Source organism: Atta cephalotes (genome assembly GCF_000143395.1).
Source record: "Atta cephalotes unplaced genomic scaffold scaffold00076, whole genome shotgun sequence".
Classification (NCBI taxonomy): Eukaryota; Metazoa; Arthropoda; class Insecta; order Hymenoptera; family Formicidae; genus Atta; species Atta cephalotes.
The window spans coordinates 986,799-1,001,798 of record NW_012130140.1 but is presented as its reverse complement, the minus strand read 5'-3'; the positions used below and the strand labels follow the sequence as shown (position 1 = coordinate 1,001,798).

The 15,000-nt window shown below is 28.8% G+C and overlaps 4 protein-coding genes across 6 annotated transcripts in view; 2 read left to right on the top strand and 2 right to left on the bottom strand.

Annotated features, from left to right (window-relative positions):
• The window catches only part of LOC105624364, a 2,670-nt gene extending 2,275 nt beyond the window's left edge, over positions 1-395 (bottom strand). Inside the window, exon 1 of the mRNA XM_012205728.1 lies at positions 1-395. This exon is cut by the window's left edge and continues 2,275 nt beyond it. Coding sequence (XP_012061118.1) covers positions 1-395 — 395 coding nt within the window.
• A 589-nt stretch (positions 396-984) lies between these two features.
• Positions 985-1,931, top strand: LOC105624363 (small integral membrane protein 8). 3 transcript variants are annotated; one of them, XM_012205725.1, is made up of 4 exons: positions 992-1,082; positions 1,199-1,361; positions 1,438-1,596; positions 1,763-1,931. In XM_012205725.1, exons 2-3 carry the CDS (start codon positions 1,260-1,262, stop codon positions 1,594-1,596), a joined length of 261 nt encoding a protein of 86 aa, XP_012061115.1. In that variant the 5' UTR covers positions 992-1,082; positions 1,199-1,259; the 3' UTR covers positions 1,763-1,931. The 3 variants fall into 3 exon arrangements, with proteins under 3 accessions (XP_012061116.1, XP_012061115.1, XP_012061117.1); XM_012205726.1 differs by lacking the exon at positions 1,763-1,931 and having other exon boundaries at positions 985-1,082; positions 1,438-1,721; XM_012205727.1 differs by lacking the exon at positions 1,763-1,931 and having other exon boundaries at positions 994-1,052; positions 1,438-1,635.
• A 3,561-nt stretch (positions 1,932-5,492) lies between these two features.
• Positions 5,493-7,804, bottom strand: LOC105624361 (probable aspartate aminotransferase, cytoplasmic). Its single transcript, XM_012205724.1, is given in 7 exon segments — positions 5,493-5,656; positions 5,748-5,890; positions 5,967-6,244; positions 6,355-6,611; positions 6,720-6,966; positions 6,968-7,011; positions 7,690-7,804. Coding segments are annotated over 7 exon segments (1,248 nt in total).
• A 972-nt stretch (positions 7,805-8,776) lies between these two features.
• LOC105624360 lies at positions 8,777-13,207 on the top strand. Its single transcript, XM_012205723.1, has 8 exons — positions 8,777-8,856; positions 10,120-10,269; positions 10,718-10,854; positions 11,067-11,187; positions 11,389-12,196; positions 12,296-12,536; positions 12,817-13,053; positions 13,143-13,207. The coding sequence occupies exons 1-8, from the start codon at positions 8,777-8,779 to the stop codon at positions 13,205-13,207; spliced, it is 1,839 nt and encodes a 612-aa protein (XP_012061113.1).
• The last annotated feature ends 1,793 nt before the right edge of the window (positions 13,208-15,000 follow it).

Here is a 15,000-nt window from a genome sequence, read left to right as displayed (position 1 = left end):
GATGATTTATCAATATCCTGTAAATCAGAATCTTTTTCTTCCAAGTGACTGGATGAATGATCAGAATCATTTTCTAAAAATTCCACCATGTAATAGTCTTCATTCTTCATATTAGCTAATTTGATGCGTTTCTTGGCAGATTTCCTGGTTGACGTTACGGTAAAAATAGATGGAACAGCATTCTTTTTTAGTCTGAGTTTACCACTTTGAGTAATAACCCATTCCTGAGGTTCAAAATGTACGTGACAGAGAAATGAATTGTTAGATGGTTCCCAATCGGCTCTAGCAACACGATCCTGCCAAACTTGTCTCAATATTGGATCCCGAGGAAAACATTTCATAATATATCCTTTTTCACTACGATTGTTACAACCAATAGCTGCGCAACCTGGCATTTTTCATCAGTCAAATATAAATAACCTGCAAATTTGGAATAACATCAAAATTATAGCATAACAGCACAGAAAAGAAACAGCATTAGTAATTATACTTCAAGAAACAGCAAGAAAAATACATATTAAATGTATATTATCCTTCCTTTCATCTTTTCCCATGTAAAATGTGAAAATAGATTTCATTGTAAAAACGAAGGAAAGTGCAATTGAAATAGACTTTTAATTGTATACATTTTGACAAATTATTTTTATATACTCTACATGTTATATCGTTTGACGAAATTTAAAAAGAATTTAGAATTCTGTCTTCTTACCTCGATCTCTTCTTTTGCACCGTTAATTTTATTCCCCTTTCAAAGCAAGCATATATATCATGTAATATTTCTCAAATAACAACATCGCCCGTAAACATTATTAAAATCGTGAAGAAATTTTTCAATTTGGACGCGCAAATAATGTGTATATTGTCAAGCTTTATCACGAAGTATCTAATGTTTGGTTGGAATTCTACGTGTCGCGTACTGGTCGCGTATATGCATCAATGTGCATACATACGCCGCAACATGGCTGCGCCATTACTCCGTAATTATTTTGTAACCAATAAGATTTTGGGTGCGGTTTATTTCAGTTTATTTAATATTGCCAAATAATTGATATGTATGTAAACGTTAATTATGTATTTCTTCCGTGAGTTCACAAGTTTTAATCAATACTCTCACACTTTTCAAGTTGAAATAATATTATTAAATAGATATATTAGAATAAGAAAGAAGAGATCTATTGACCTAAATCTTCTCAAATAGGTTAAGTTATTTACATACAAATGTAAACATCTAAGATATATTGTAGCAGAAAGATAACACGATGAATAAAAATACTCGTGAAACAACGCCAGGTGATGGCTTGCGATCATTGCGGAGTACTACATTATTTCGTGCCGTTAATTTCGAGTTATATGTTAAGCCGGTAAGATTACAAAAACTGATAAAACATGTTGAAATTGACATTGTCTAATATTGTCATTAATAAATGTCATTTGCAGAACAAAACCATCATGATCCTTGGTATCATAGCAATGTTAAGTTGTTCTGGATATATATTTTATATGAATGCTAATGAAAAGAGGAATGATTATCATATTATGGTTAAATCAGACGAAACTTTGGAATTAGTGAAAAAAGTGTCCAAGTGGACTGATTAAGTAAGAAATCCTTATGAATAATATAAAATATTACATTACTTTGTATAATCGAATAATTTATTTCATTATATTAATATTTGTTACAAGGTATTAATTTATTTAGTAACATTTAGTATTAGATAAATAAAGCATTAAATATTTTTCAACAAAATTAATTTATTTCTAGATTTGAGAAATGAATTTGTGCGTCTAAAGACACATACATAACTTTTCTAAGATACGACTATATACATTAATCTATAATTGTTACAAATCTGCAACATATAAAATCACTGTACAATGAATTTTTTATTCGGTAAAATTGTATTATAAATAAAAATAAAAATTTAATCGAAATATATTCTATATATATATATAATAGAATTTTATTGTAAAAGTAAAATATATATCATTATATATAATATATATCATTATATATATTTTATGCGACGGTATATCATAAAGATTTTATTGATAACAATTATAGGTTAATGTCTCTCTTTTTTTCTCTCTTTATGGTTGGGTTCCACTTAAATGCGCGATACTCGCGACCATCGTTTGTCCTTGTTTAACATTTGATAAACGACAAGGATGAAATGATTCTACGAGGTTTGTGAGCATTAAATGGATATATATATATTTATTCATTACATAGTTATATGTATATATTGAGTTGTCCGGAAAGTTCGTGCCGCAAAAATTTAATAAATGTATACTAAAATTTAAATCTGCGTTTCAATTTTCCTTCAAAATCGGCACGAACTTTCCGGACAACCCAATATAATTTTATACAGATTTTTTATTCTTTTACAAAATATCAACGTTTATAGTTTTACATTTTACAATTTTACTGCAAATTGTTATAGTTGGCAATATATTTGATTTTTTTTTACTTATATGTATCAATTTTCCATGATTATTAAGATTGAATTAATCTTAATTTCTAAATGAAATAGTTACTACAAAAATATATTCACATTAGTTATCGTACATATGTTTGATATATATGTGTAATATTTTTTATATGTTGCTCTTACTATTCAATGTACATTTATCAATATATTTGTGTTTTGATAAAAGTTAATAAGGTACGTATAGTACATATTATATAATGTGTATTTTCTAATGTGTATTTGCGTGTACACATTCTTCTCTACAAGGAAGCCCATTGTGTGTTGGAGAATCAATAGGTATCGCTAAATGTAGTTAATTTTATATTCTATAATATCAAACAAATTGTTGATATTTAATCTAACTTTCCTTTTTGTTTCTTTCAAATATCTATCGTGGTTATGTGTAGTATCATTGACATTATTGTTATGAAGAAAATATCTTCAAATCTAAATATAAAATCAAATATAATAAATTCTTTTATCACGCAGACAATACAATTATTAAATTAGGTCAAAACTATTTTAACACAAAATATTCTTATATTTTCTTGATACTAGACATATATTTTTCTACACAAGCTATCTATATATCTTTATCCTATAGTTTAAATGAAATCACTATATGAAATTATATAGTATTTCTGTTAAAATCTTCAATATCAAACAAGTTGTGGTAATTATTTAGTATAAGGATATACTATTCTCCAATGACCTTGACCTTAACATATGTTGTTAAGATTATGCTTCTGAATGATATCGAACAAATTTTAGTTAGTGTTCGTTGTTCCTTGAAAAGTTATTACTAAAAAAGTTCAAAAGAATGTGATTTTAAAGCAAAAAAATTTGTGTTTGTAAAGCAAACATTCCTAGAAAAAGAATCAAATATATCATCACACACATCAGTTGATTGGATTAATTTTTGCAGAGAGATAATTCATGTAATTTAATAATTTGGTAAAATTACATAAATGGAGAACAATGTCAATTGTTTGTTAAAGCAGGAAACTTGTGTTTTTGAAATATAAAATATAAGTATTTTTGAAACAGATAACTTGTATATTTATTAAAAAATTCTCTACTTTAATAAATATTCAATTACAACAATCTGGCTTTTCAGCTCATGAATCAATGGTTAACAAACAATCAAAATCAAATTGACGGAGAAGGAATTATTATCAAAATCAATGAGGTAAAATCTGATCGTTGACAATATCATCGCGAACGTTAAAGAACAATGGCTTTTTGGCGGAATAACACGCAACACAAAGAAAATGTTTGTCGTACTAATTGAATCCGGTGACGCATAAACATTACTACCGCTCACTCGGAAATACATCGTTCTTGGATCAATAATTTATATCGATTGTTGGAAAGTATACGGCCAAATCGATCCAATATATCAACATAAAACAGTGAATCATTCACATTTTTTTTATCCAGATACAGGCATTCATATTCAAAATATCGAACATCTGTGGAGAGATATTTGCGGAATTATACCTCGATATGATCGTAAACAATTCCATTTCGTCCATTACCTTGCAGAATTCATGTTCAAAATGCATGTTCAAAAATCGTTTGATATACGCTGATTAGATGCTTTTTTTAACGTAAAAGGTTCCACATATAAGCGTAGAAATTCGGACAAATTCTTTGCTCTAAAAACACAAAAATTATATAAGATATTATATAAGAAAATATTTTGCGCTGTTAAAGCGAGGAATTTGTTTTATTAGAGCGCAGTCATGTCCAAAAATTAGATTTTATTGATGACCTTTTTTTGTTAATAACTTTTTAAGGAACAACAAGCGACGGCTAAAATTTGTCCAAGATCACTCGAAGTCATGACCTTACCAAGATCAAGATCATTGGAAGATAATCCCCTATAGTAAATAATTAATCGAGTTGTATTTACTTTTTTAGTTATTATTTTGGAGCAGGATTTTTCAATCGATGTGTTGCAAAGGATCTCGAAGTATGCCGAGAAAATTTTAGAAAAGGTAAAAAAAAGATGAAAAATTTAGAAATTAGTAAAGCTAGTAATGAAATAAAAAAATATTTAAAAATTATAAAAATTACTTTAAATTATGTCATTTTTTTTTCGTTTTAGTTAAAGTGATTGTCTTTACAATAAATCATTTTTTAAACAATAATAAAATAAAAAATAAAAAATTTAGAACTTTACTTTTCATTGAATATTGTGCTGGCGATATTTGATAAAGAAACTAACCATTGAATTATGTACACCTAAAACCTTGTGCACAATGGAGGAAGTATTAGGAATAGGAATAAGTAATAAGATATTTCAACCTATCAGAAACCGCGTATTCTGGGTAAGCGGTTTCTCATTAAGATTGAAATCTTAATATTTATTAATATTTATTTCTATTCTTAATATTCCCTCCATTATGCAGGATTTAATGTACCTATTTCGACAAATTTAGACTCAATATTTAATAAGCTGCGAATTAAAAAAGATTGAAATACATTGTTTTAGAGCATTTAACGATTTTCATGACATAACAATTTTCCTAAACTAAGAGATATATATATATATATATAATTATATATATATATATAATTTTTACTTTTAACAATATAAACTACATGTATATCTACAAAATTCTTCATTTAACAATATGACAATTAATACACATAGAAAATTTGGCATCATTGTACTTCGCAGCATTTTGTACTTTATCCTGCAAAATTTTATAGTAAAGAAAAAATGAAGATGAAGGACAATTTATCAGAGATAATAAATTTATACAGGAATAATAACTATATATAAAATAATTAATCTCAAAGTAGGATAAAGACAAAATGCATGACTTCGTATAACAAATTTCAGTACTAGTAGAAAATAATTTCTTTGATTACTAATTGGAAATTGAATTTTGTCATACAAAATATATATAATATATATAATATAAAATATTGCCATATTTTTTATTGAATTTGAGGCTTAATTAATTTATATATTTGATATATATGATATTCATTTATATTTGTAATATTTCTATTTTAACACATACAGTCGTTTTGTGCTTCTGGCAACAGCTTTATCGTTTCATTAATCGCATTTGCCACATAATCCAAATTATTTTCATTGAGTCCGCACATATTTATACGTCCACTACTTAACATATAAATATGATAATAATTTCTCAGATACTGAACTTGTTTCTCTAAAAGAAAATCGGAAGAAAATATTTTTTCATAACTAGTTTTATCAAAATATTACATTGTAAAACCGAAAATATAATTTTTACAACTAACCTGTGAGTCCTGTATATGAGAACATTCCAATTTGCTGAATAATATGATCCCAAGTACCTGGAGTATCTAATTTGAGCAATCTATGATATAAACCTATCCTCATTTGTTTAATTCTTCTGGACATTGTTTTAATATTATCCTTCCTAAATATTGAAACGCATTATTAAAGTAAATAATAAAGAATACGATTATTTTTTACAGATTTTTACAAATCAATACCATTCCTCAAAGAACTCCGGATTGTTCAGCACAGTTACAACAATTCGAGCTCCATGATTAGGAGGATTGCTATACATTCCTCGGATAATTAATGTTAATTGTGATTTAGTTTGAATCAATTCCTTTGTATCGGCCAACACAAAAACTATGTTACCAACTCTTTCGTTATATAATCCAAAATTTTTCGCAAAACTTTGCGTACAAATAAATTCGATTCCACGTTCGGCAAACATTCGTACAGCATACGCATCTTTATCTAAATCACCAGTTGCAAAGCCCTGTTAAGAATCAATGTGTAATCAGAATGACTACAAAAAGATCATGTTATTCTTATCATTGTTTATTCTTCATACCATTCATTCGCTTAGATATTAATTTAGATACTGACCTGATATGCACAGTCAAATAATGGGAAAAGGTTTTTTTCTTGTATTACATCAGCTATTTTAGTCCATTGCTCTGGAGTTGGATCACATCCAGTTGGATTATGTGCACATGAGTGCAGAATAATTACAGCATTTTCTGGAGCATCTCGTAAATCTTGGAGCATTCCTTCTAAATCGATATTACGAGTCTTTTCATTCCAGTATGTGTATTGACGAGCGTTTTTAAATCCTCCATTAATAAATACCAGTCTGTGATTTTCTGTCAGTACATATAATTTTACAAATATATGAAAATTTTCACCAGTAGATGAAATAAGAGAAAGAGAGAAGAGAGAGAATAATATATTTATTTTTTAAAATTACTTACCCCAGGAAGGTTTACTGTAGTAAAAGGTATCGTAATGTAGAATACGACTTAAAAATTCAGCAGCAACGCGTAATGCTCCAGTACCGGAAAGCGATTGAATACCAAAAGCACGTCCTTGGGCAATAACAGGAGAATTTATGCCTAATAACATAGTTGTAGCAGCTTCGTTAAATGTTTCTAAGCCAAGAACTGATAAATATTCATGATTTTGTAAATCATCTGCTGCAAGTGACATTTCTACTTTTTTTTACAACTGGTAGCACCCATGGTTTACCTTCATCAGTACGGTAAGCTGAAAAAAATTTCTATATTTCTTAATAATTCATTATAAATTGATATAATATAAAATTAATTAAATATATTAAATTACAAAAAGAAATATAAATTTAAACATGTAATTTCAAGAAATGTTCTTGTGCAAAGAAACAATTTTTTTTATGTATATATTTATTTTTAATATTAATACTTTTTATTTAATATTATTACTATTTATAATACTTGTATTACAAATATATAAAAAAATTAATTTGTTAGATTTAAGGTCTGGCATTTTATAACATTTGCATTACATAGACTTTACTTTTATTTATTTTTATATATTATTTTCTTAAAATAATCAAGTTATGAAATATATGAGCGCGCGCGCACATGTGTGTGTGTCTGTGTGTGTATTTATGGATGAATGAGAAATATTATGTAATCACTCTGGAAAAGTCACTCAAGGGTACAAAGAATATGAAAATCAAAAGTAACTCTTATACATCTCATACTTCATATTATTAAAATATGTATATTTAATAGTAAAAATATCCTAATTTTTTAAAAATTAAGTTTATAAAAGCAAGCATCACTGTAAGACTGTGTAAAATAAAATAAGATAAATATTTTCCCATTGTTGCCTTTCAGACAATAATGGGAAAATAAAGTAGTCTTAAATGTAATAGTTATAAGAAATAAAATAGTTACATACCTCCTATAGTAAGATTAACTTTCTTTTCGTAAATATCGTCGACGAATGCCTTTTGCAGTGCAAAAACCTCGATAGGAGGTCCCAGTTCTATTCCCTTGAATCTGGTTGTCATCATGTTGTAAAGGCGAGTAAACGATAGATAACAAGTAATAATATAAAGAATAGAGTCAAATTAAGAATTGATACGAAAGGAAGAAAAAGTTCACAATTACAACGTGAAATATGCTGGAGTATGTGAAGAGAGTGGTGTTGAAATGAAGTCGCGCGAAGATTGGCGACCTGCGAACTTGCCAAATGATCTTTAATCTGACTATGTATGTGTATGTGAGTGTGTATATTTTTTACACTGTTACACCGATTGACGTAAGAGAGGAGCTATATACAAGTACAGCTACTTCACTTTCGTATCATGTGATACGCAGTGGCTCTCAATAGATTTGGAACACTATCGAATGCAATCTTAAGCTGAATACGTATGTATATGTTTTATTCTAGTGCTGAATGCACAAACGTATATTTAAAATTTATATATACAATCGCCGGTGTGTACACATAGAGAATTTTCCCAATGTAAATTATTTCAAAATTAATAATCATCTTTCGTAGCACACGTTTGAAAGATATGATTTAGCATTTCAAAACACTAAATCAAATCTGTCTACATAGATCATATATTCACAAATCGAATATGTGACTAAAGACAAATGAATTTAAAGTATTTGATTGAGCAATCGGAAGAAAGAATTTTACCAATTAACCTATCAGAGAATGCAAACGGAAGATGAAATTTGGACGTTGAATGGCAGATTACTTCGCATTATTCTGTGATTGGTGCATAAAATCGTATCCCCTCCCAACAGTTTGCGGCGATTCATTTCAGGGCATAATTTTTGAGTGTACATATTCGAGCGTAGTGGAACGGTTTATTGTATGTGTGCGAATTTGAGGAATAACAAGTTAAAAAGAAATTCAAACACAATTGCCACGAATTTGTCCGACAGATAACATTGAATTGTGTTCAATTGTCAAATATCAAGTACATACACGCGACGTGTACCTATACTTCGTGAATGTTAACGAAAGATAAATGAGTTTACAAGATAGCCTGTTTACCGAGGATGTCGAATACGACGTAATCGTCTTTACGAAGGATAAGACACGTAAGAGGTACGAGAAAATTATAACAAGATTCTTTGAATAGAGTATCGACGCCGACATCATGTTTGAAGGTTAGTTTCCTCACGGTATCTATTGGTGGCTGTGAACACGTAAACAGTTTCATTTACTCTTGATTTTGAATGACTATTACATTTGTATATATATATATGTGTATAGATTTGGCAAGTAAAGGATTCGTGAAGATATCGAATTGAATGAGATTATGTGAGTGGCGCAATCCCATGGTATAGGATTTAGCACAGGATTTATAAATAGCACAAGATATATATAGTTTTCGTTTTTCGCTACAGTACAAAGCTGGATCATGATTTCATTTTTTTATTATCATCTAAATACTGCTCCTAACTACTTATTCTCGTATACGCTATTTACGATTTGTGCTGTGTAAATTAATGCAAATAATTTTGAACTTGTTGATATATACAGCGATATATTGGGATTTGTGTACATTGGTGGGATATACGATATATCAGAAATAGTAATAATCCTGAAAAGTTTAATATCTCATAATAGACATTACATTTGTAAGTATCTATTTCTTTTCAATGCAATATTTGTATTATTCCATCCTAGATATTTATTTAATTTCGACGTTTTATTTTCGTTTGGAAATAAAATTGAAATTGAAACAACTCGATATAATTAATATCAATAGAACACAATTTTTTGATTTTGTTTTAATTGTAATTGGATTCTTATGTTCACGAATGTAACATATTCAGTTGTTTCTTTGTACACGTAGTTATGTGGTATAAAGCAGTGCATTTTTATCTCTTTTGTGATTGAAAGTATGAAAGTATACACCTAGTTAAATTAGTTTCTCATTTTCATATATTTCTAATGACATGATATATGTAAAGCAAGTGAATATTTTTCCTCACAATTGTTTGGATATTATTATGCTGTGTATCATATATACTATGCATATCATAATTCGTGCTTATTAAGCAGTAATCGATAAAAGAAAAAGAAAATTTGAGACAGGACAAGTTGTAAGCATCAATATCTACGCTACTCTCAAGTCTTTATGGAAATGAACGAGAGAGAAAGTGAATGGGTTATGTAAAAGTTAGCTGGCGTTTATCGTCTCTTCCCCTTCCTTAATTTTCTTAAACCAATGCCGTAAGGCATTACGTTCACCAAAAAGTACAAAACAGCCGATGCTGCGCTACCAACTACCAATACTCCGAATAGCAGGTCGTTCAATCTCACTTTCAACGATAAACGTGTTCTTTCTTTTCACTTTTGTAGAGTGCTCGTCTTTCCGCCTGTCAACAATTATCGTCGGTTCATTATACATCAGCTGATACAGGATCATTTCTCGGATTTGCTGCATACATTCTCGATCGGCCAAGGTTCGGCTAGGCGTACTGTAGTATGTTACAAGACCGATGTGAGAAGGTACAAATAACAAAATGTTAAGAATCATTTTTTTTATCTTCGATATCCGTTAGCTATGAACTTTTCTGTTAAAATATTCATTCTACCTATGCGTAAACAACGATTATTTTTTTCGCCAACAATTTTTCACAATTATTCGATTTTCAAGCTAATATTAATAATTAATAATTAAATTAAGTTTAATTTACGTATTTATATTATTAAATTTGTATACGTTTAATTAAGCCGCATATAACAATAAATAATAAATATGTGTCTCTGTGTAAAATTGCAAAACTCTACCACTTATCGCAAACGAAAGTAAAATTGATCAAAACTACCTCTCGATCGTAATGTAATTCTAATATGCGCCGATATTATGCTTATTAATTACAATCACGATACATTAAGCATGTTTTTAATAAAATTTTGCTCCAGAAGAATAACATATCATTATTTTATTATAAAGCGATTGGAACCCAAAACCGAATTTTCCTGAGTCTAAGACAAACTTTGTGACAAAACAAAAGGATACAATTCGCGGAATGGGTATCGAAGGCCGACGCTCACCCTCGACATCTCCAGAATGCAAATTACAGCGGCAAGGTGATTACGAATATCACTCATGTAGCACGTATGGATTTTATATATGTTTTCTAAACAGCTAGAAAATATTAGGTTTAAAAAATATATATAAACCAATATGTGCTATTTGAATAAATAAATTGTTGTTATATCTTGTGACATTATCAAATAAGATATATTTCAAAATAAATTAGTTATGGAAGATTTAATTTTTATTTAAATGTAATTTTTAGCCAAGTCAGTACCAACAGTTGAAATATATAGGCCACCAGCGGCTAGGAAACTTAACAATTGTTCACAGATAAATGGTACACAGACACAGGTACAATCGACTGCAGATTTTTCTTCGGTCAAGTAAGTAAACTCATTTCTATGTACATTATTACTGTTAATCATAATTATTGTATAATCATTCATACATACAAACATTTTATATGTACTAGATTTGTGTGATCTACATATCGTTTTCTTTTATATTAGCGTTATGATTTTACATATTATGATTGATGTCAACTATTCCAAATACATATTGTTAATATACGTATATGTATGCAGAAATGTACGTCAAAAACGACCTGATCGAGCGGTTTATGTACCTAGGCATCGCAGAAGTTTAGAAATGGAAGATAAAAAGCCACACAGTTTGAAAGTTTCTCACACGTTAAATGGAGATTCAATTATGAATAATAATTCTAAACTACAAGATGTATGTTGTAGTCAACAAAATGTAGGCGAGGATGTGATGACTTCACATAATCAACTTTCTGAGAATTGCAACGCGAAGATCGAGGATAAACATTTCTTACGAAACATTTCAAAAAATATAGTTTCTTTAGATTCTAGCAAAATCTCCGATACTCTCGATAATACCGAGCATATGTATCAATTTTCGGAGCAATTAAAAGATGTGCCAATTTTATCCAAAGAGAAAGAAACTGTAGCAATTAATAATGTAAATGAAAATAGTACTAATTTCAATCTGTTGGAACCATCCAGTCAAATTGAAATTAATGATAAACAATTAGAAAAGATACAAGAAATTGTGAACGAAAACCAATCCTCGATCGAATATTTAAATTGTAGCGATGTAAATGATCATAAAGACAGACAACTAGGTAGACAGAATGTAATATCGGATGTTCTAATAATTTCCGATACTATTCAAAAGAAATCTAAACAGTCTGAACAACTTTCTCCAATTCTGGTAACACCACCCGAGAAAAAAGTAAAAAAGATAGAAAGGCAAAAAAGCAAACCGGTTCCACCACCTTCTCCACCTCTGAAAATGAACAGAGATGAATGCGATTGGGATAGCTTATTTGACGATAATGGCGATTGTTTAGATCCAACATTAATAGAAGAGGTCAGTTATGTATTTAAGTTCAGTAACTTATCGCATTCACTATTTTATGTGTACATAATTAGTCAGTTATTTACGTATCATCTCTTTCTTTTTTTTTAGCTTACGTCAGCAGTAGGTGAAGTAGCGATAGAACAACCAAAAAACGATTACAAAGCATACAGCAAGCAAGTCGAAGTGTCTAGTGACGAATTTGCACATGTCGTAGAAATTTATAATTTTCCTTCCGAGTTCAAAACTAGCGATTTGGCAGCTGTTTTCAGTTCTTTTAAGAATGGTGGTTTTGAGCTCAAGTGGGTGGACGATACTCATTGTTTGGGAGTTTTCAGCAGTCCTCTTGTTGGTATGTATATATACATATCTAGTAATTTATATCTATGAATACGAAAATATATAATATGTAATATGTCTTTATTGAAAACAACTTAATAACTTATTTTTAACAAGGAAATTGCATTCGAGAAAATTTACGATTATTTTGCACATCTTTGTTAATAATATAATAATCGATATTCATCATTGATGATCATTGAAAATAGTTTTCTTCCAAATTAAATCCAATTATAATCAGATTTATTACAGTTAGTATATTCTTTTTTGCTTCTTTTTTATCTTCCTTTAAGCTGCCCAAGTGTTAGCATCGAATCATCCATTTGTGAAAACAAGACCACTTAGCGAAGCTACTGCTTTAAGTAAAACGAAAGCTAGAAGAAGCGCAGAATTCTTGCAACCTTACAGGAATCGTCCCGAAACATGCGCTGCCTTAGCTAGACGATTAGTTACAGGTGCATTGGGCGTAAAGCTTGCCACAGCTAGACAAGAACGTGAGCACGAAAAGAATATATTACGTGAAGCGAAAGGTAATCTTTGAATACGTATTATTATATGTACGTGATAAAAATAATTCAGTAATTATTGAAGAAGTTATTAAGAGAGTTTTGCATTACAGAAAAAAAACGATTAGCCAACAAACAACGAGAGGATGTTTGGGAGGGCATCATACCTACAAAGTAGCATTGTATATCGTTAAGTATAGAGTATTTTTAAGGATTTGTACCTCATTGTATAGTATACGTATTCACATATGTGGCTGCGTAATTGACATAGCTAACCATGGCTCCCATAATGTTATTCTCGCATTAGCGCGCATGCGTTATTTGTGCCTTACTCGTCCATTCTTTACATTGAAATAGAAAATTGGACATACATTTTCCCAATTTATTCGCTTTGATACAGAAAATCTATGATATTTTATCAGTAAATAAATTCAACATGTAAATATTATAGTTAATAAATAGCTGATTTATATTTATTTGGATAATTATCTTCTAGAAATTGTTGAGACAATATTATCATTTTACATATGAATATATCAGCATAAAAAAAGTAGTAAAGAGGACCAGTGGTGCGTTCCTACATATTTTTACGCAAGAATGCAATTTTTAAAATAAATATACAATATTAAGCAATGATTTGTTTGAAATTAAAATTTGGTATTAAAATTATAAGTAATTAAACAAATGTGTAGAAAAAATTGAAAACTAAAATATTTTCGCAAAATAATCGATTACTGTTATGAGTTTTTATACACAGCAACAAACAATAATACACAATACAGATTGATTGCAAGACAATAAATCAAATTATTACTTACTAGTAACAAGATTCTTTATGTGCACATCGATTTAGTATATCAATAATTCAAAATATATCTTAACAAAATTTTATATAGCTGAACAAGACACATAATCAATACAAAAATATATCATCGAAAATATGGCGTTAAAATTATATATTCTAATGTAATATTATTTTACAATTTTGACTTGTGCCACTTATATGTCTGTTACATGTATATACAAATGTTACAAACCAATGCACAATCACATTATCTAATCATATTACAAAGTTGCTGAGTATAAAGAGAACAGATTGTATTTTTATACAATTGTTATCAACATGAAATAAAGATATGTATCACTTATTCCCTAGTCAATGTACACAGTGATGTGTTACTCATACGTTGATACATCATAAATTGAATAAGAAAATCTTTTGTGAGAAAAAAGAAATAAAAATATTTTTTAAAACATAATTTAGTATTGTCTATATTGTATTTGCATGACTGCTAATATAAAAACTTTTCCAAGCTTTCTAAATAGATTTGCAAAATATGAAAAGGAAAAGATGTTCATAACATATGTTGTTAGTAAGAATAAAATTATTAGATAAATTTTATGCAATATATTATATTAAATGCATCAAACGTATTAATCTATAAATATATGAATAAGAAATTGATGCATGTATAAGCAATGGAGAGGTTGTAAACATATTTTTTTAATGAGAGAAATACACACATATAGTGTGTATAATATTATTTTTTAATGGCAGTTACATCTTGCGTTTTTCATAAAATACAGCTACATGGTAGCAAATCGATTTGATTATTTTTTCAGTTTATATTTTTTTTATAACAAGTGTTTCTTTTCAATGCAAAGTTACGCAATTTAATTCGTTTAATATAAAAAACTGTGAGTTTAGCGGAATGACATGAAATTGTTACCATTTGCTACCTTTTTTCTTCTTTTTCTGTTGAACTTTGCGTTGTTGCTGACGTGGTCCAGAAGTTTCTACTGTGGAACTGTGACGAGGGTTTGGAGAAGGCTTAGCATTTGCAGGCATTTTAGTGATATCACTATAAATAATAAAAAATTTTTTTAGTAATGCATTGTACATTTACAGTACATAAAATATATATATATAGGATAAAATATATATATATATATATATATATATATATATAT